The sequence below is a fragment of the Trichosurus vulpecula genome, chromosome 1, assembly GCF_011100635.1.
Source record: "Trichosurus vulpecula isolate mTriVul1 chromosome 1, mTriVul1.pri, whole genome shotgun sequence".
NCBI classification, from domain to species: Eukaryota; Metazoa; Chordata; class Mammalia; order Diprotodontia; family Phalangeridae; genus Trichosurus; species Trichosurus vulpecula.
Genome location: NC_050573.1, coordinates 80,170,598 through 80,191,685, shown reverse-complemented (window position 1 = coordinate 80,191,685; position 21,088 = coordinate 80,170,598). Strand labels below are relative to the sequence as shown.

Here is a 21,088-nt window from a genome sequence, read left to right as displayed (position 1 = left end):
AATCATCAATTTCTAATCTTCACAACTAACACCTGCCTTTTTCATTCCTATTCATGAGCTGCTGAACACTGCTCGGGGAGCTGGTGGCCCAGTGGATAAAGCACTGGGTTCAAAGTCAGGAAGACCTGAGTTGAAATACAGCCTCAAACATTTCCTAGCTATGTGACTCTGGGAAAGTCACTTACCCTCCACCTAAGAATAGGACCCACTGGATCCACTAGAGAAGGAAACGGCAAACTACTCTGGTATCTTTGCCAAGAAAACTCAGTGAACAATGTCCGCAAGGTCATGAGGAGTTGGATATGACTGAACAAGAACAACAAACACTGCTTGTGAAAGTCACACAATAATGCTAAGTGGCCTCAGTAAACAATTGTGCTCCTTAACCTCAACTAGATACTCACTGCTGTACAGCAACACTTTTTAAAATTGTGATTTCTTATTACAATTACTATAGTGGTTATTCCAAAGCTTTTCTTCTCTTTTAAAAAATGTATTTTCAATCAACAAAGTCCCTCATCTACCCTTTTCCCTCCCCTAGTTGAGAATGAAAGAAAAACAAAAGCCCTCATAACATGTATGTAAAGGAAAACAAATTTCTCCATTGGTCATGTCCAAAAGGTGTGTGTGTGTGTGTGTGTGTGTGTGTGTTTGTATTCTGAATTCTTTACCTCACTATCATGTAGGTAGCATGTTTCATTATTAGTTCTCTTGAATTTTTGTGGCCATTCATCAATTGATAACTGGTCAAAGGCTATGAACAGACAGCTGTCAAGGAAAGACATCCAAGCTCTCTAAAGCCATATGAAAAAAATTCTCTAAATCATTAATAATAGAGAAATGCAAATTAAAGCAATTCTTAGATCCTACCTCACACTCATCAGATTGTCAAAGTTGACAAAAAAGGAAAATTCAAATACTGGAAAGGCTGCAGAAAAACAAATACAATGCACTTTCAGTGGTGCCTTGAATTGGTCAAATCATTCTAGAGAACAATTTGGAAATATGTCCAAAGAGTTACTAGATTGTGCACATCCTTTGAAAAAGTAATGCCACTACTGGGCCTATGTCCCAAAGAAATCAAAGAAAGAGGAAAGGTCCTATGTGTACAAAAATTTGTATAGCGGTTTTCGTTGTAGCCCCAAACTGGAAACTAAGGGGATACCCATCAATTGGGGAAATTGCTGAACAAATTATGGAATATGAATGTAATAGAATACTATTGTACTGTAAAAAATAAAGTGATTTTTTTTAGAGAAACCTAGGAAGGTTTGTATGAACTGATGAGAACAAAGAAAACAATTTGTACTATAACGCCAATATTGTAGAGATGAAGAATCTTGAAAGACTTAAGAGCTTTGATCAATCATGATTCCAGAGGACTGATGATAAAGAATGTTACCCACCTCCAGACAGAGAGGTGATGGACTAATACGAAGGCTAAGACACATTTTTAGACTTTGTCAATTGGGAATTTGTTCTGCTTCATTCTGCGTTTGATCAAAGGGCTTTTCTTATTCCCCATTCCCACATGCCCCAGTGGGGAGTGAAGGTGGGTGGGAGAAAAAGAAAATAAATGCTTCATAATTGAAAACCAATTAATTAAAAAAAATAACAAAACCTTCCCTTGACCATGTCATTACCCAAAGTGATCATCCTCTTTCATTTTTACACTGCTGGAAAGAGCAGCCCATACTTGCTGTCTCTACTTCCTCACCACCCACTGCCTCTTTAGAATCTAGATTCTATCCCCACGACTCCTGCTGGAACATCTATCTTCTTTGTCACTAATGATATCCTTGCTGCTAAATCTAGTGACTTTTTTTTTTTCTACCATTATCTTCCTTGATTTCTCTAAAACATTTGACATCATTAACAACCTCCTCCTTGACATTCTGTCCTTTTTTTGCTTCCCATGGCATTATTTTCTCTGGGTTCTCTGCCAGTGAGATCCTCCTGCTATGTCCTCCTCCTGGCACCTGAAGTGTGGAGGTCCAACAAGGTTCTGTTCTCAGCTTCTTACTTCTCTGTTTTCTCCATTGATGATCTCTGCCACTCCCAGGCAGCGCTTATCACCTATGCACATAACTCCCAAACTTACATCTCTGCCCAAGTCTCTAGGTCCAACAAGGTTCTGTTCTCAGTTTCTTACTTCTCTGTTTTCTCCATTGATGATCTCTGCCACTCCCAGGCAGGGCTTATCACCTATGCACAAAACTCCCAAACTTACATCTCTGCCCAAGTCTCTCCCTAACACACTCTCCAATTGCCACTGAACATCTTTGTACCTTTGTCCAGGAAGTATCCCAGGTGGAAGATACCTTCCCTTTATCATCTCTGACAGATAACATCTTTCTCTTCCTTCAAGTGCCCTTTCAGATGCTGTCAGAAACTAAAACTCAACATAACCCAGGCTGAAATTTCCTCCTTCTCCCAGTAAATAACCTATTTCTTTTGATAACACCATCACCCACCCCTGTCTGAATCATGCAGGTTTGAAACCTTAGAGTCCTCTTTCCTTTCCATCATCTCTAAATCTAAACAACTATCAAGTCCTGTTGTTCTACTTCTGCATCATCTTTAGAATCCATTTTCTTTTCTCTATTCTCCCAGCACCCACCCTTGCTTCAAATCCTTATCACTTCTAACCTGAACTACTATAACAACTTCTGAAGTTGTATCCCTACGTCTAATCTCTCAATTAGCTCATCCTTCACCCAGCTGCCATGACATAAATTCCCCGGGCATTTAAAGGTCTTCATAACTTAACCCTTTCCTGCCCTCCCAGCTTTCTTACACTTTACTCCCTACTCCCACCCCCACAAACTCTACCAGCCTACTTGCTGTACTTTGAACAGCACACTCTACCTCTCATCTCTCTGCCTTTGTGCTGGTTGTTCCCTTCACCTGGAAGGCTCTCCTTCCTCATTTCTGCCTCTTAGTTTCCTCAGCTTCCTTCCAGAAACAGCTCAAACCTCACCTTCTGCTGGAGCACTACCCCTCTCTAAGAATGCACTCCATCCACTCTCTCTATACATTTTGTATGTCCCTAGTTATTTACATGCTTTCTCCCCCATTAGCAAGTGAACTCTTTGAGGCTAGGGATTGTTTTTGCCTTTCTTTTTCTCCCTGGTGCTTAGCACAGGCAGATAACAAGCACTAAATTAATGCTTGTTGACTGACTAATGATGCAGATCTGACAAGATCATGTTTCTGTTCAAAAACTTTTCAAGTTACCTGCTATCTAGAATATAAATTTCTTTGCTTGGCATTCAAGGTCCTCCACTCTTTCATTCCAGTCTTATTTCACATGATACTCCTCTACGTGCTCTTGCAGCCCAACTGTGCTGTTAGTTATTCCCCAATCTTCATAGCATCTCTCATCTCTGTGCATTAGTCCTCCTACACCTAGAATATTCTCCCATCATCTGCTGTACCCTTCTCTTCCTACAAGTACCATTTCAGGTGACATCTCCTTAAGTCTCCACTGAAAATATTCTGTCCCTCCTCAAATTTTCCTAGAATACTTTGCCCAGCTCTCTCCCTTTTCCCTGTCATACTCAGTCTTGGAGAATACAGCCTTCCCTCATTCAAATCAAAGTCAACTGCAAGTCACGTCATCATTTCTCTGATGCCATGGTCTTCTTCGAAAACGAAGGACAAATACAACTATGTGCATTGTGTCCCAAAAGTTTTAGTGTACATTTAAGCTTTAAATAAACTTAAATACGTGATCTATGTATCCTTCTGGTTGACTGGAGGCTTCTCAAAGGCAAAGCCTGGGCTATTTTTCATTTTTTTTTCCTCCCAAATCTATCTTACAAAAAAAAGTTGGCACTTCAGTTAATAAGTCAATAAATATTTATTACGTACCTGCTCCTACCCACCAGAGTGACTGTAAGGATAAAATGATGATATGTCCAGCAGTTAGTGAAGTGTCTGGAACACAAAAATTTTAATGCTAAATATGTTTTTGTTGAATTATATAGAAATTCTGCCTCCTGCATGAAGTTTTGGTTGAATGATACTGGAAACCAGGTTGCAGAGCATTTGAGAGGGAGACTGGTGGAAGTGGAAGCAATAGGTGTAGATGGCTTTCACTAGAATGACTTAGGGGTGAATTGAATAATAATAGCTAATAGCTTGCTTTCCTTCCAGCTGGGTGGCCTAGGAGGAATTAAACCATATAGGGAGAATGGGTGGTGACAACCAAGTACACAGCAGTCCCTGGAACTCAAAGGAGTGAAGAAAGGGGAAGAAGTACTGCTTGTCTTTATTCTGGCAAGAGACCCCTGAGCCTCCAAATAGAGAAGACTTTTTTACATCCCTGATTGCCTACCTGTCAACAGTATACCCACAAGAACTACTGCAGCTGTTGAGCTGATCCACGGGACCCTGAAGAGCCATTCATGTGAGCTAGGTAGTGGCAGGCTGCTACATGTGCCCAAGAGAGATAAAGAAGGGTAGGGCAGGGCAAAACTGACCCATATGCCCTCTGCGGGGAGAAACACACCCAAGTAATCTCTGAGAGGCGGGAAATATTTGAGTTCTGGGGAAGCAGTATGAGGTGGGGAGCCGGGGGTACAAACCAGTATGAGCTCTAAGGTGCGAGAGGGTATGTGCTGGAGAGGTGAGGCAAGAAATAGGATTTACCACTCACCCTCGGGTTGATTTCAGGGGGCGCGCCTCTGGGTCTCTGGAGCGGATGAGTCTACAGAAGGGACAGACGGGTCGAAGCTGCACTCTCACTATCAGTGAAAGACGGTCGTATCCAGGCCTGGGGACTCCTGCTTGGGGATCGGTCTCTATGAGGAAGGGGCTCTGCTGCCAGCGCGGACTAGCTAGCTGCAGTAACTCAGAAACCGAAAGTGACAGTGGGGACGAGGGGCAAGGGAAATTGCAGAACCCTCCCAGACCTCAGGGCAGGTCCCTGGCCCCGCCCCTCCAATTAACCACGCCCATCTTCTCTCCCGCGCTGTAGCCCCGCCCCCATGGACTCTTCTATCTCCTTATCCTCTTAGCCCCGCCCCTTCCAGTCCTCTAGGACCACTGCGCCTGGAATCCAGCGCAGCCCCTCGGCCCCCTTCTCCAGGTGAGGCTGCCCTCCGCATCCGCCCGGACAAGGTAGGTGCTGCAGTAGACAGAGCCTACAGTAGTAGGACCACTGAGACAACAACGAGGCTTTCGCAGAGTGCCAGCGGATTGAGTGGACTTCGGGATAGGGTCTCCGGCGCCCTTCTGGTCTGACTCCTGCTGTGGAGGTGGCTCGATGCCTCCGGGGCCTCGAGTTGAAGCCTATCCCGGTGCCCGCCCCAGGTGAGCCTCCGCCTCCGAGCTTGCCCAGACCCTCCAAACGAGGGACTCTTCCTCTGGCCCCTAGTTCAGCCCCTCCCTCTCCCCTCCATCTTCCATTCTTCCCTTCTTCCTCCTCCTCAACCCCCATCCGTCCTCCCCTTCTTCCTTTCCTGGATCTGTCCCTCCATCCCTTCTACTTCAATCCCATCCCCCTCAACATCCACTTCCACACCTTATCAGGCCCTTGACCCTTCATCCTCCACCCCTCGGCCCCTCCATCCCTGCCCCTTCTACCCCACCATCTCCTCTCCTCTTCTCTCCTTCTCCTTCATCCTCCTTAGTCCCATACCTATCCTTCCGCCTTTCATCCTCTCCCCCTCTATCCATCCATCTCAGCCTTTTCTACCCACTCAATCCTCTCCCCTTCACCCCCTCTACCTCTTTACCTCCTCTTTCCATTTCTCCCCTTTCATTCTCCTTAGGATTTCGGCCCTTTATCCTTTCCCCATTCTGCTACTCTATCCCTGCCCCTTCTACCTCCCTATCCCCACACCTTCTGTCCCTCCATCTCCCCACCCTCTTTTCCATTCCTACATTCCCTCCCCCTTACATGTCCCTCAGTTCCCTGCCTTCCACTCTTTCCTTCCTCTTTTCTCCTCTGTTGCTTCATCTCCAACCCTCTCAGTCCCTTCCCCTTTATGCACCATAGGCTCTATACCTTCTTTCCCTCCATCTCATTCCCTCCCCCCTCCCTTCCAGATCCATCCCATCTTCATTCATTCTCCTCAGTTCTCTACCCATCCATCATTCTCTTCATCCTCTCCCCTCTCTGTTCCTCCATTTCCAATCCATCCCTTCCCTGCTCTACTTTCTGCTTCAACATTCCTACTCCTACCTTTTCAGACCCTTCTATACTTGTCTCTTCCCTCTCCATTTTCTTCCCATCCTCCGTCCCCTCCTCCTTGCTGCTCTGATTCCATCCCTGTTCCTTCATCCTCCCTTCCTATTTCTATACCTATGTTCTTTTCTTCCTGGACCTCAGCATGTTCTTACCAATTCTTTTTTTCCTCATCCCAAGACCTCTGTTGCCCTTCTTCCTTTTCCTTTCCTTTACCAGGGCCATCTTCTTTCTCTGTTGCCCTCTTCTGCCTCACCTGAAACCTGCCCTTTCCCTTACCTCTTTCCTCCCTCTCTTGAGACCTCTCCTCTCCCTCTGGTCCTTACTCTCTCTTCTCCTTAGACTTGCTTCTCTCAGTCTTCCCTTCAAGGTCTTCTCTAAGAAGTTCTTTGGTATCCATTGATGGGGAACTTATCTTCATGTCCCCACAGCCTACTAGTACAGTGCCTTGCCCATAGTAGGTATTTAATAAATGCTTGTTGATTGATTGCCTGTCTTGGGTTCCATGTAGCATCACTCTCATCTCTACCCACCCAACATATGCTTTTGTAGGATTTGCCACCCAGGCCTGAGGGCACTTCTAGAAGTCATCATGGGTCTTTTATGTGATTCTGGGACTTATTTAAACTTAGGGGCAGAATAAGATCTAGGTAGCACTTATATAGTTTTTTATGGTTTGTAAAGCACTTTATATTAGCTCACCTGATCCTCCCAACAACTCTGTGAGATAGATGCTATTATTATCCTAATTTTGCAGATGAAGAAACAGACTAAGTTAAGTGACTTGCCTAGGGTTGTACAACTACAGTAAGTGTCTAAACCAGAATACAAACCCAAGGTCTTCCTGACTCCAAGTTTGGCACTCTAACTTCAATGCCACCTAGCTGCCACAGAAATGAAGGGTGGTCATGTTCAAGATTTCTGGGAATTGCAATATAGGAGGAAGGGTCTTTATTGCCCCTGTAAATTTCTTATGATACTGCCCCCACGTCCTAAATGTCAGTGTTTTTGGCCCATGGAAGGAGAACAGAAGGGAGACCTTCAGCCTATATCCTGAACCCTGGCCCTCTAATACTTCAGTGGATCTATGATCTCATCGATGGATTCCTCCCATTTACTGTAGATTGCAACCCCTCTATACCTTTTGATTTTATGCAATTGATGTTTGTGTTTTCCTATAGGGCCTCCACATGGAATCTACCCAATGTACTTTGGGCCTTTCTCCAGTACTTTTTTACATTTTGTGAGTACTGATATAGCAATCTGACTGTTCTCTCTTTTGCCACATGACTACCCACTTCTTTTCTGTTCATTTACATATTGAACAATATGTTTCATTTTACTTCTATATAAATTCTCATTGCAAATATGCTCCAATTTATTCCCATCATGCACCTTACTGATAGGCCAATGTACTAGTATTTTTGCTGGTATAAACCAGCAACTTTGATTCTTTGATATTTGTGGAGTTCAAAACTCAAAACCACATAGCATCATCAGAACTTACTTCAAAGACAGGCTTTCATGTCAGATTCACCTTGGACTAGTTAAAAGTATTGTTGAATTTCTGAAATGCAGGGTAATTCTGGACTCAACTCATTCTCCATCAGCAGTAACTGTTCGGGACCCAGTAGACTGGCCTTCCAGGTGCATGTCATTTTCAGAATAGTATGGATTTTTTTTCATTTATTTGCTTATTCTTGTGTGGACAGTTAGGCTAACTCCTTCTGGTAGCCATGGACCTCCTTAGGAGGCAGGCCCTTATTATTCTGGGGAATGATGCAATAAACACAAGATTACCCACAAACAGGAACATCTGGAAGGCATCATTGGTAGAGAATCCTTCTTCAGTTTGATATCTTCATAGGACATCCACCATGATAGTGATACTCCTCCTTGTGCATATATCTTCCTGTTTTATTCCTCATGTGAATAAATATGAGGAATGTTTAATAACAGAATAGTTATCTTTGTTGCATTTATCAAGGAATCCTGTCTGATCTCAACATACACAAGAGATTCCCTGTGAAAGAGAAGGCCTTTAAAACTGCAATTTGCTCAACTGACTCAAAAGCTTTTGTACTCAAATACAATGACATCTTATATAAACTCTGTACTTGACCACCAGCTGTGTAACTCTAAAGTCTTCTATAAAAAATCATTTACAAAAGGTTATCTGTTCATTACATACCCAGTGAATAGATGAAGATCATTCTCATAAAGATTTCAAATAGAAGCATATGGGTCAATACTTACTGATGTCCTCTAAATTACCCCTTTGGGGGTATTATTATCACCATTGATGGTTATTTTCCCCTATTCTTTGGGTTTCTTCCTCTTGAGATCTTGTAAAAATGATAATCTAGTGCTTTCAAGATTATGTTGCCATCTGGACTAGCCATTCTTTCCTTCTTTCTCTTGTGTTATTTCTACTTCCTGATGTAGCACTTTATAGACTGAAGAATTGAGTTCCAAATGTGATGCCTCTGATGACATCATTGATGAAAATAGGCTGTCATAGAGGTGTTCAGATGAGGATCCCAAAATGGCTAAATGAGATTATGGTTGAGCTCATCTCCCCAACTTCACCTCAAAATACCAAAAACTATGCCACATTTAATAAAGAAAACAAGTAAAAAAGGTAGAAGAAAATCATTCCTCGGAAGATAACCTAACAGGAAAATGAAAAGTAACCAAAAAATAACTAAGAAAAAAATGTCCCTCCTCATGCAGATCAAAGCGTACTATTTGTTCTGTCTCTTTTGTGTTTTGTTTTGTTTTGTTTCTTCTTTCTCGTGGTTCATTCCATTGGTTATAATTCTTCTTTACAACATGACTAATGTGAAATATTCTTAATATGAATGTATATGTAGAGCCTATATGAGATTGCATGCTGTCTTGGGGAGGGGGAGAAAATTTTAAACTCAAAAGCTTGTGGAATTGAATGTCATAAACTAAAAATAGATAAATTTTAAAAATAACCCCAAAAAGTGTAAAAAAAAAAAGAAAGAAAAAATGTCCCAATACAATGAACATTTGGGGGTTAAAAAAAGAAATTTCCAGAAAGAAAAATAGATGCCCAGAAGCAAAAATGAATCACCTGAAGAATCTTCAAAGTGATTAATAAACTCAGTAAAAGTGATGAAAGGAGATGTGGTATCTATAAAATTGGATATAAAATCAACCATGGAAAAAAAGACAAGCATAAGATTTGACAGCTTGGAACAATTGGTGGAAAAATCTTTTTTTAAATGGTTGATTCTTGGAAGAACAGAACAGCCCAGACCTAAGACCAAAAAATGTGGAGGTGGCAGAATCAATTAGTAGTAAACCAATTTTTTTTAAAAAAAGGTTTTATTCATGTCTTCTTTTTATTCCATGAGAGGGGTCTTGGAACAACGTAAAGTAATTAAGTAAAACTAATAATATAATGACCTCGTTTGAAGGCACAAACAAACCAGTTTTTTAAAGTGAACATGTGATAGCCTTCTAGATGCTCTCTCTTCCCTGGGTTTTCATGACACCACTCAGACTAGTTTGAGTATTCCTTCCCTATCTCCTTTGATGGATCATCATTCATATCCCAGTTTTACATGAGTGGACACCCAAAAGATCTCTCTGGGTGTGCGCTCTCTCTCTCTCTCTCTCTCTCTCTCTCTCTCTCTCTCTCTCACTCTCTCTCTCTCAGCTCCTATGGGTTTAGCTATCATCTTTAAGTTGGTTCAGTCATTTTTTAGTCATGTCCAATTCTTCATGACCCCATTTGAGATTTTCTTGACAAAGATACTGAAGTGGTTTGCCATTTCTTTCTCCAGCTCATTTTACAGATGAGGAAACTGAGGCAGAGTTAAATGATTTACCCAGGGTCAGACAGCTGACAAGTGTCTGAGGCCAGATTTGAACTCAGGAAGATGAGTGTTCCTGACTCCAGGCCCAGCATTCTATCCACTGTGCCACTTAGCTGCCCCTTAACATCTTTAAGTAAATGACTGAAATTTATATTTCTACTCTGGTCTCTCTTCTGAATTTCACCTCCAAATGGATGTCCTATAAGCATATCAGATTCAACATGTCCAAAATAAATTGTGATTCTTCTACCCCAGACCCACTTCTCTTCCTAACATCCCCAGGTTCATGACCTCATGGCTTTAATTCAATTAGTGTTTATTAGGTGTTCACTGAGAGTAAATGCTGAAGATATAATGACAGAACAAAAAAAGTTCCAGTCCCAAGGACCTTACATTTTGCTGGGAGAATATAGTGTGTTCCTAAAGTCTGGACACATAAGCAAAAATGCATATTTTCAAGAAATGAAATGAATTAAATTTTCAACCATATTTTATTTACTTGGAATATTAACAGATAACATCTTCAATACGGTTTCCATCATTTGTGATGCAAAGGTTGATGTGCTTTGCAAAATTCAGGTGAACTCAATGCAATAACTCCACATTGCCATCAATTTTCCTATGTGTACAGACTTTAGGGACACCCTGTATGACATTGACAAACTAGAAAGTATCCATAGGAGAGTTACCAGGATAGTGAAGGGCCTTGACTTCATGTGACATGGAGATCAGTTAAAGGATTTGGGGATGTTTAGCCTAGAGAAGAGAAGACTTAGGGAAGAAATAATCATTATTTTCAAGCATTTGAAGGGCTGTCATGTGGAAGAAGGATTAAATTTATTCTCTTGGGCCCCAAAAGGTAGAACCAGGATCAAGAGAGGGAAGTTTCAAAAAGGTAAATTTGGGCTTGCTATCTGCAAAACTTCCTAGTAATTCCATACATACATACATACATACATATATGTGCATTGTATATATGTATAGTATTTATAATTATAATGTTATACACACACATACATACAACTAGATGGTATGGTAAATAGAGTGCTAGGCTTAGAGTCAGGAAGACTCATCTTCTTGAGTTCAAATCCAGTCTCAGACACTTAATAGATGTGTGACCCTAACCAAGGCATTTAACACTTTTGGCCTCAGTTTCCTAATTGTAAAATGAACTGTAGAAGAAAATGGCAAATCACTCCAATATCTCTGCCAAGAAAACCCCAAATGGGGTCACAAAGAGTCAAACATGACTGAAACAACTGAACAACAAATGTGTGTGTGAGTGTGTGTTTGTTTATGAAATGAGCTGCTTTGATAGGTGACAGGGTGCCCTGCTCTGGAGTTCTCTAAGAAAACCTGGATAACCACTTCTCAAGCATATTGTAGTGGGCATTCTTTTGGGGAGCATGGGTTAGGCTACATATAGGTGGTTGCTAAGGTTACTTTCCAACTCTTAAATTCTGTGTATATTGTCACAGAAAACTAAAAATTAATATAATCTGAAGAGGAAGCAAGCAATAACAATGAGGAGGATAAAGAAAGTGGCTCTTGGATAAGTCCTTGAAAGAAGATTAAAAAGTCTAAGTAAAGAAAGGAATATAAAGACAGCTGGGCGGGAGATAGACTGTTGTGTTTGGGGAACAGCAAGAAGGCTAGTGGGCATGGAACATAGAGAAGGGGAATAAAGTGAAATATGCTTGAAAAGGTTGGTTGGAGTCTGAAGAACACCAGAACTAGGGTGATAACCATGTAACTGGAGAGACAGGAGAGAGATTGTAGAGGTAGAATTAACAAGTGTCAAGTATGACACTAAGGTTGTGAACCTGGGTAACTAGAAGGATAGTAGGAAGTTAAGGGAGGGATATAATGAGTTTGAACTTAAGATGCCTAGAAGACATCCAGGTGGAAAAGTCCATTGGGCATATACTGAAAGAGGACTGGAACTCAGGAAAAGAATTAGGGCTGAACATGTAGGTTTGGGAGTCATCTGCATAGAAATAACAACAGAATCCTTGGGAACTGATAAGTTCAAAAAGAGAGTATATAAGAAGAAGAGATAATATCCCAAGACAGAGCCTTGAAGGAGGCCAATGCTCAGAGAATTAGACATGGATGATAATCCAGCAAAAGGGACTGAAAGGGTACAGACAGGTAGGGGGAGAACAAGAGAAAGAATTTTCATGAAGCCAGTAGTGGAGAGAATATCCAGGAGAAGAGGGTGGTCAATTGTGTCAGGTGTTGGTAAGATGCCAAAAAGAATGATAACTGAGAAACAGCCATCGGATTTAGTAGTTAAAAGCTCATTGGCAACCCTGGAGAAAGCAGTTGGTTGAGTGGTGGGGTCTGTAGCAATAATTCGGCTAGCAGCTGCTGTGGGGGTGAAAGACCAACACAAGCCCAACAACAGGAACGCTGTCAGCACAGGTTCTTTTGATCTGCTTTACTAAGGAAAGCAACATTAAGGGGTTAACAATCTTACTTTAATCCAACATATACATATAAACTCACTTAGTTCAGGAGGAAAAACCAGCAACCTGAACTTCAGAGCAAGTACAAACATATACAATATAAACAGACCAAGTCACAATTCATAGTTACCAGGAAAGCATCAACATCTGGATTGATGAGCCAGGAGGCTCTTAGAGTGGCTGCCCAGAGTCCCACACCAACACTCCTCCAGCAGTGAGAGCCTCAAGCAAACAGCTCTGTTCTCTCTTTTATAGTGTCTTCAGACATCATCAAACATCATCTGAGTGACCAGAACTTAGGTTCCTACTATTGGCTCTGGTCTTAGCAACTCCCCTTAGGACCCTGAGGGCTTCACACCCACTTGGGCTTAGCACCTAGTAATTAGGGGTTTGGGCCTGGGGCTCTGCACCTAGTAAGGCTCAATCAAAGACATTTAATTAATTTAGCATTCTAAAACAGTAAAAAAGTCCCACCTTAATGGCCAATACAGGGTCAAAAGCCAGATTGCTCTGGGTTCCACAGTAAGTTTGAGAAATGTGTTAAGTCTTGCAGATTGGGTTAGAAAACAGCCTAATAAATTGCCTGGAGGAAACATAACTAAAACATAGGGATTTATTTATTTAATATTAAGTTATTTAAATTTGTATTATAAATTTATTTTAAAAAATAATTTTGTTATACATTTAATTATTAAATATTTAATAAATATTTAAAGTGAGAGTCTAGACTAAAATTTATTCTATTTCAATTGAAGCCAAAATATCCAGTTCATAAAATTATAGACTTAAAGCTAGAAAAGAACTCAGAGGTTGTCAAGTCCAACCTCCCCATTTTACAATTGAGTAAACTGGGGCCCAAACAGGCTAAGTGATTTCCCCCAAGATCATGCAGGTAGGAAGAAACAATTCTACTGATTCCAAATCCATTGTACCACTGTGTTCACGGTATTGATGTTGTCATCAATCATGACTTCAGACAAGGCAAAAAAATAGCTTTGAGACAGACAAATAGGAAGCTGTGTTGCACCCAAGAGTACCTTAAACAATGGAATACTATCAATATTAAATGTACATTCACCAAATTGCATAGCAGCTAATCACTTAAAGGAAAGGGCAATTGAAATGCCTATATACAAACACATGTATATGGTGTTCATTGACAATATTTTGGCATATGACAAATATAATGGATAAAGAAAAACAGAAACCAGAATTGAACAGAATATTTGAAATCCTTATTTTGATAAGTTTGTGGAGAAAGCTGAATGGAAATCTTAGAGAAAATAAAGGGATACTTGATACATTTTTTTTAAAAAATCATCCTCTAGGCCATAAAGAACTCATGAATAAATACAAAAAGAGAAACTGTAAATATCATTTACAGATAATAACATATTAAAATAGAAATAAATAAAAGAAATGTAAATAAGATATGCAGGCCTTTGCACGACAACACATTGCTTGTAGTAATTTCTTCAGTGACCAGCAAGGCAAGTCTTCCAACTTGTTTGCGTGAGAGTCTTTCAATTCTTCATGATCATTTTCCTCCAATCCAGCTTTTTTCTCCAGACTAAATATCTTCAGTTTCTTTAACTATTCCTCATATTGCCTGGTGTATTTTTTCTCATGGTCTTTGTTGTCCTGTAGAAGCCATCTTGTCTGTTACCATCATTACTAAAATCTGTTAACCATAACTGAATATAGTGTTTCAGAACAGAGTACAGTTAAAACTATTTCCTCTTCTTGGATACTGTGTTACCTGCCATTTTTTTTCATGTTATGCTTTTAGCTCTTTAAAGCTCCCAGATCTTTTCCACATGCATTTTTAGTCATGGCACCTCCCCAGGATATGCTGAAACTTCTCAAATGTTTGCTGACCTGACCAGTGGCAAGACCACATTTCTTCTTCTCAGAGGAACAAAAACAGGAACCTGGTTCTGGATGGCATGGCATGGCAATGGGGTCAAAGACAAAATCTCTAAGCCCAGTCCTACCTCCTGGATCTTTGTGGCATTCTGGAAATGGCAAGGGTCCACCATCACTGGAGGGCATGAAGAAGATACTGAACAATCCAGTTTCTCAGATTTATAGATTCTTTTTCAGGTATAGATTAGAATAAATGATGCCAGATGTCCCTTCTAATACTAAAATGCTATGAAATGCTGTCCAGTATTTCATGTTATTACGGTTCCCATGGTTTCTCTTCTAGGATTGGGGTCTTCATTTTCTCAGCACCTCATCCTCATCTATCATGTCCCTTATGGTCCCCAGGTCAGAGGCACTTTGGAACAAAAGGAGGTACTTTGGAGGCAGAGATGGGAGCCCCAGGAGCCCCTGTGAATTCATCTCCTGTTCTGCTCTGTGTCAGTGACTCTTCCCTTGGGTCATGTACTGGATATCTTCAACATGAGTCCCTGCTCCCTCTTGAAAATACTCAATCAGGTATTTTAATTTCAATGATCCTCAGTAATGTATTCGGTCTCTCCATGATCTTAAGCACCATACTACCTGTGTCATTACTACACCCTCATACTGCTTTTTCCTTGAATCTTCACTTGAAGAACTCACAAGGGCAGCCTCCCTAGGCAGTCTGTTTTACTTTGATATAGCTCCAATTGTCAGGGTAGCACATGCTCTGGGCAGCTGGTTCCCAAGTTGCACCCACAGGTTAGGCCCTGAAAGGCATACCTGAGATCTTGGATTCAAAGGAGCATCCTGTGGGTCCAGGCTTCTAACATTACAACTAAGAAATCCCCACTGGTCAGCTTCCCTTCAATAATTAGCCAATATATACAATTTGCTCACATGATAAGAAGAGTAGCTATAGAACATTCCTCCATAAACCTGGGACACACTCTCACAAATACACCTGGTATCAGTTGAGGGAGTAGACACAACTTTGTAGTATGATGGTATAGATGCATATGCAAAGGGAACCAAGTAGCCAAACCAACTCATGCCCCTGCTATTGTACTGTCTCTTGTCTTTTCTCTTCCTCAAAGTGTCTTTATACCACTCTCCACTTAGGTCCCTCAGGGGACCTCCCTGGGCCTCCTCCTCTCTACAACTTGATTGGCAGGGTGAATTCTCTCTTGAATCCATACTCTCTTCTCTTCTCTACCACCAAGGATCATGCTTCTTAAGCTATCTGGCTTGACTTCCTCTCAATCCTTGTCTGGAGAGTGTGTGTGTCTGCTCCCTTTTGTATACAGTGTCTCTTATGGGTCAAGTAGATCTGCTGAAAGGTGCCATGTGAATAAATGAGAAAATTCCTTCTTCCCATGCCTTCTTAGCATGGGCATAGAGGTCACAAACCACAAAGGTGCTCCTGACTTCTAATGACTATAAAGCTTAGTAAGCTAGTGTTTTAATGGCCACCAGGCATGTTGCCAGCCTTTTGGCAGCCTCTAAGATAGATAGGTAGATAGATAGATAGATAGTCCTCCAATTCCATCAAGGAGAACTTTATACTTCATAAAGCATTCATACCTTGCTGACACATTAATACATTGTCACTTACCCTTGTAAATATATCCATCTTTACAGTTAGATTAGCATCTCAATATCTGATTATATCCTGGCATGGGGGAAGTCAATTGGGTAAGAACCAACTCCCCATCCCCAACTCCACATTGGCAAGTTTTTCCTTACAGTCAGCCTGTCTAATACTCTTTAACTTCTATCCATTGACCTTAGTTTTAAATTTTGGAAACAAGCAAAACAAATACAATCATTCTATGTGATAACCTTTCAGATACTTAAAGACATATCATATTCACCACTTCACCAAACCCTGAATTCTCTAGGCTAAATATCATCAGCTCCTTCATATAGAATGATTGTAAGGCCTTTCACCAACTTATTTGCTCTCCCCTGAATACTCTCCACTTTATCATTGTCATTCCTAAAATATGTCACCCAGAACTGAAGACAATACTTCAGATTTGGTAAGAACCTGCTGTATTTATGGACTATTCTAGTCTGAGGGAAGGGAAATACAAAAATGTAGAAGACACTGTGCCAACCTTTGTTTAAGCTTCTTTTTGTGAGACATTTTATAAGTTATAAACAATACAGAGTAAGATGTGATGAATGACATAAAGGAGGTTAATAAAAACTTCTATGAGGAGAGATACAGACAGAGACAGAGACATGAAGAAATGCACACACGCACACACATGAGATAGAGAGAGAGAGAAAGAATGAGAGAGAGAGAGAGCTGTCTTTTTAGTGTCTTTTTAGCTGACACATTTGGTTCTTGTAAAGACTTCATGGAAGAGGTGACATTTGAACTAAATGTTGAAAGGTAGATTTCAGTATATTTAGATGGGAAGAAGGCATTATGAATGGTATTAGCAAAGGCAATGTCTGGGGAGTTACAACTAGAGTCTAGGGTATGTGAAAGAAAGAACTATGAAATAGGTTTGAATAGGTAGGTTAGAGCCAGATTGTAGAGGGCTTTGAATATTAAGCTAAGAAAATTAGATTTTATTCAGTAAGCCATGGGAAGCTACTTAAAAGTTTTGAGTAGAGGAGCAAGAAATCAAACCTTAAAGGGAAGAGAAGATAGTCTGCAATATAATCATAAGGAATGCTCATGGCGAGTGGGCTTGACATGGATGAAGATCTAACAAAGTAGAACTGAGGAGTGATCAGACAGATAAGAGGAGAACCAGCAGAAAGCAATGTCAAGAAAATCTATAGAAGATAGAATATCCAGGAAAAAGTGATCAATAGTTCCAAATGCTGCAGAGAGGTTAGGACAGATAAAGGTTGAGAAAAGGCCACTTGATTTGGCAACTAAGAGGTTATTGATAACTCTGCAGTGAGCAGTTTCAGCTGAACGATGGGAAGCCTGATCAGACCAATATCTCACACCATTTACTAAGATAAGATCAAAATAAATATGTAACCTAGGTATAGAGAGATATCACAAGAAAATCTGAAGAATATGGAATGTATTACCTATCAGACTTATGGACAGGTGAACAATTTGTGAATAAGAAAGAGATAGAGAGCAGTTTAAGGTGTAAAATGGATAGTTTTGATTACATTAAATTAAAAAGATTTTGCAGAAATAAAACAAATGTAGCCAAGATCAGAAGGAATGCAGCACGTTTAGAAGAGAGTGAGGAGAGGAAGTGGAAGCACACAGTGTGGAAGGCATAGATTTAAGAGATATTTGTGAGATAGGGAGATAATCAGAAGTGACTAAGGATTTAAGTTTGGGTGACTTGGAGAATTGTGGTTCCATCAAGAGAAATAAAAAAGTTATTAGGGGGGCAGCAGATTTTGGTGGAAATTAATTACATTGTAGACATGTTAAATTTGAGGTGTACATCAGAACATGTTCTACAAGCAGTTGGAGAAATGGATCTGAAGCTTGGGATAAAAGTCAAAGCTGGAGGTATAGATTTCTGAGTCATCACACAGAGATTATTTGAAACTTTAAAAGTAGATATGATCACTAAGGCAGAAAGCATATAGAGAAATCTCTCCCTTCTCTGAATGTCTATAGCCTACAATCAGTCAGAACCTCAGAGCATAGCATTTAATTGTCTCATCAGTTGAATTTTGTCTCATCTCTCCCTCCAACTGTAGGCAGGGTTCCTGTCTGTCTCCTTTTCTTTAATTCCCTATGGGGCCTATGGACAGTTTGGGCATACAGGTCTCAAAAAATATTTGTTAGATTGAGTGATACTTTGGTTGTATAACCAGGTACCTGCATGCTGTAGAAAAATAGCTACACCTATGTGTGTGCCTATAGGACTAAGAGTGAGGAGTGAGGCAACAGGGCTTCTCCATCTAGCTACCTTTAGGATGTCTCTTCTCACCCTTCAACGGCATTTTCATCTCAGCACCCTCAAGGCCTCCTCCCCCTCCCCTCTCACTGCCTTCAAGGCCTCCTCACCCCTCACTCCAGTTTTAATAATCCTAAGGAAGAAAAGGAAAATAATCAATTTTTTACACTTAGTAATAAATCATACACATGCAGCACTTCAAAGTTTATAAAATATTTTTTTCACAGAACTCTTAGGTGGCATATATTATCTTCCTTCTCACAAATGAGGGAAGTGAGGCTCAGAAAGGTTAAATTACTTGTTCATAGTCACTCAATTAGGAAATATTGGAGTAGGGATTAGAAACCTGGTTTTCTGACTCCAAATCCAGTGTTCTTTTCATTATACCCCACTCCCTCCTGCAGTTATTTCTCTTTGTTCATCTCATCTTAAGGTCCCCCCCAAACCTTACTCACTCTTCCTGTGAAGAGATTAAAGTCCTCTGACCCTGATGGATGGGGGCTGTTGCTTCTAAAGATTTGAAAGTGGAAGTAAGACCTGAGCATCCTCTTCTTAGCATGTGCTAGACACACAATAGAATCTTTTTATGACCTTGTTAACTGCTAAGATATTGAGGGCTATGGAACATAAGGACAAATTTATAGCCACTCCCCCTTTCCCTGAAAATATACTTCTTTATTCCTTTTAATCTTTCATATTCTCCCAACCCTTAGAAGAGGCTTGGAAAGGGTAAGTGAGGGAAGGTAGCCTTTTCTCGAGAGAGAGGGAGAATTTGCCTAATATTCAGAAGTAGTAGAATATAGTTTATTTTGGTTTGTCCTATTCTTACCCCAGTGATTTCTTTCATATGAAACAACATTTTTATTCATCATTTCAGATTATGTGAAATCACCACCGAGAACAAAGAGGTGACTCTAAAGCAGGGAATTTCTGAAGAAATGGAATCCCAGGGAAAGCTAGTGAAAAGTCTTATAGTGGATATTCCCCAGGGACCTGTGTTTGAAGATAAAACTCAAGGTGGAAAAATTGAACAAACCCCTTTCCCTAAAAAGAAGTTTCAGACCAGTTACAACAATTTACCAGAAAAATCACGCAAAGGAACAAGTCCAGGAATATAATGAATTTGGGAAATTTAATCTTAGTCCAAGCACTGTTAGACACTTGAAAGTTCCTATAGGGAAGAGAGTGGATCAATGTGATACCTGTGACTAAAGCTTCAAAGACAGCTTAAACCTGATTGAGCATGAGAAAATTCATATTAATGAGAAACCCAATAAATGTAATGAATGTGGAAAAGTCTTTGGTCGAAGATCACACCTTATTGAATATCAGGGAATTCATTTTGGAGAGAAACCCTTTGAATGTGGTGAATGTGGCAAAACCTTCGGTAAGAACTCAATCCTTGTTGAACACCAGAGAATTCACACTGGAGAAAACCCTTATGAATGTAAGCAATGTGATAAAGCTTTCAATCAAAATTTAACCCTCATTCAACACCAGAGAATTCATACTGGAGGGAAGCCATATGAATGTAATGAGTGTGGGAAAGCCTTCAGAGGCAATTCACACCTCATTCAACATCAGAGAATTTATTCTGGAGAGAGACCCTATGAATGCAATGAATGTGAGAAAACTTTCAGCCAAAGTTCAAGTCTTGTTAAACATCAAAGAATCCACAGTGGAGAAAAGCCTTATGAAAGTAATAAATGTGGAAAAACTTTCAGGGGAATCTCCAATCTTGTCAAACATCAGCAAATCCATACTGGAGGGAAACCATATGAATGTAAAGAATGTGGAATAGCAATCAGGAGAAGTTCAAATCTTAGTAAACATCAGAAAATTCATACTAGAGGGAAACCCTTTAAATGTAATGAATGTGGGAAAACTTTCAGTTATAGCTCAGCTCTCATTAGATATCAGAGCATTCATACTGGAGAGAAACCCTACGAATGTAATGAATGTGGGAAAGCCTTTAACCAGAGTGCAGCTCTTCTTCAGCATCAGGTCATCCATACTGGAGATCAACCCTATAAATGTAATGAATGTGGAAAAACTTTCAGTTGAAGGTCAAATCTTATTCAACACCAGAGAATTCACAATGGAGAGAAACCTTACAGATGCAGTGAATGTGGGAAGTCATTCATTCAGATATCAATCCTTATTCAACATCAGAGAATTCACATTGGACTGGTACCTCATGAATGTAATGAATGCAGAAAAACTTTTAGCCAGAACTCAAAATTTGTTGAACATCGGAAGATTCATACTGGAGAAACTCCTTATGAATGCATTGAATGTGGGAAGGCTTTCAAGGAAACCTCATCCCTTATTGTTCATCAGAGAGTTCACACTAAGGAGAAACCCTATGCATGTGGTGAATGTGGGAAAACTTTTAGTGAGAGCTCAGCTCTTATTCAACATCAGGGTATTCATACTGGAGATAAGTCCTATGAATATAAGGAATGTGGGAAAGCCTTCAGTAGCAAATCAAATCTTAATCATCATCAGAGAATCCATACTGGAGAAAAACCATATAAATGCAGTGAATGTGGAAAAGCCTTTAGCCAGAATTCACATCTTATTCACACAGGGGAGAAACCCTATAAGTGTAATGAATGTGGAAAAGCCTTCACTAAGTGCTCAGTTCTTATTCAACATGATAGAATTCACACTGGAGTGAAACCCTACAAATGTAATGAATGTGGAAAAGCCTTCAGTCAGAGAGAAAAACTCATTAAACATCAGAGAATTCACAACAAAAGGGATCTGTTAATTTAG

At 40.3% G+C, this 21,088-nt stretch overlaps 2 protein-coding genes across 3 annotated transcripts in view; one reads left to right on the top strand and one right to left on the bottom strand.

Moving 5' to 3' along the window:
• Window positions 1-4,936, bottom strand: part of LOC118852772 (myelin-oligodendrocyte glycoprotein-like) — a 16,792-nt gene extending 11,856 nt beyond the window's left edge. The window contains exons 1-2 of one of the 2 annotated variants that reach the window (XM_036762475.1): window positions 4,661-4,874; window positions 3,874-3,939 (exon numbers count right to left, since the gene is read on the bottom strand). The gene's annotated coding sequence lies outside the window, so the exon portion shown is untranslated. Of the gene's footprint in view, window positions 1-3,873; window positions 3,940-4,660 lie in introns of both variants that reach the window. The other variant, XM_036762467.1, reaches the window with a different exon arrangement.
• On the top strand, window positions 4,706-21,088 carry LOC118833616 (zinc finger protein 501-like). Its single transcript, XM_036740995.1, has 8 exons — window positions 4,706-4,926; window positions 5,022-5,124; window positions 5,223-5,316; window positions 19,024-19,039; window positions 19,525-19,757; window positions 19,860-20,110; window positions 20,483-20,789; window positions 20,901-21,088. Exons 1-8 carry the CDS (start codon window positions 4,706-4,708, stop codon window positions 21,086-21,088), a joined length of 1,413 nt encoding a protein of 470 aa, XP_036596890.1.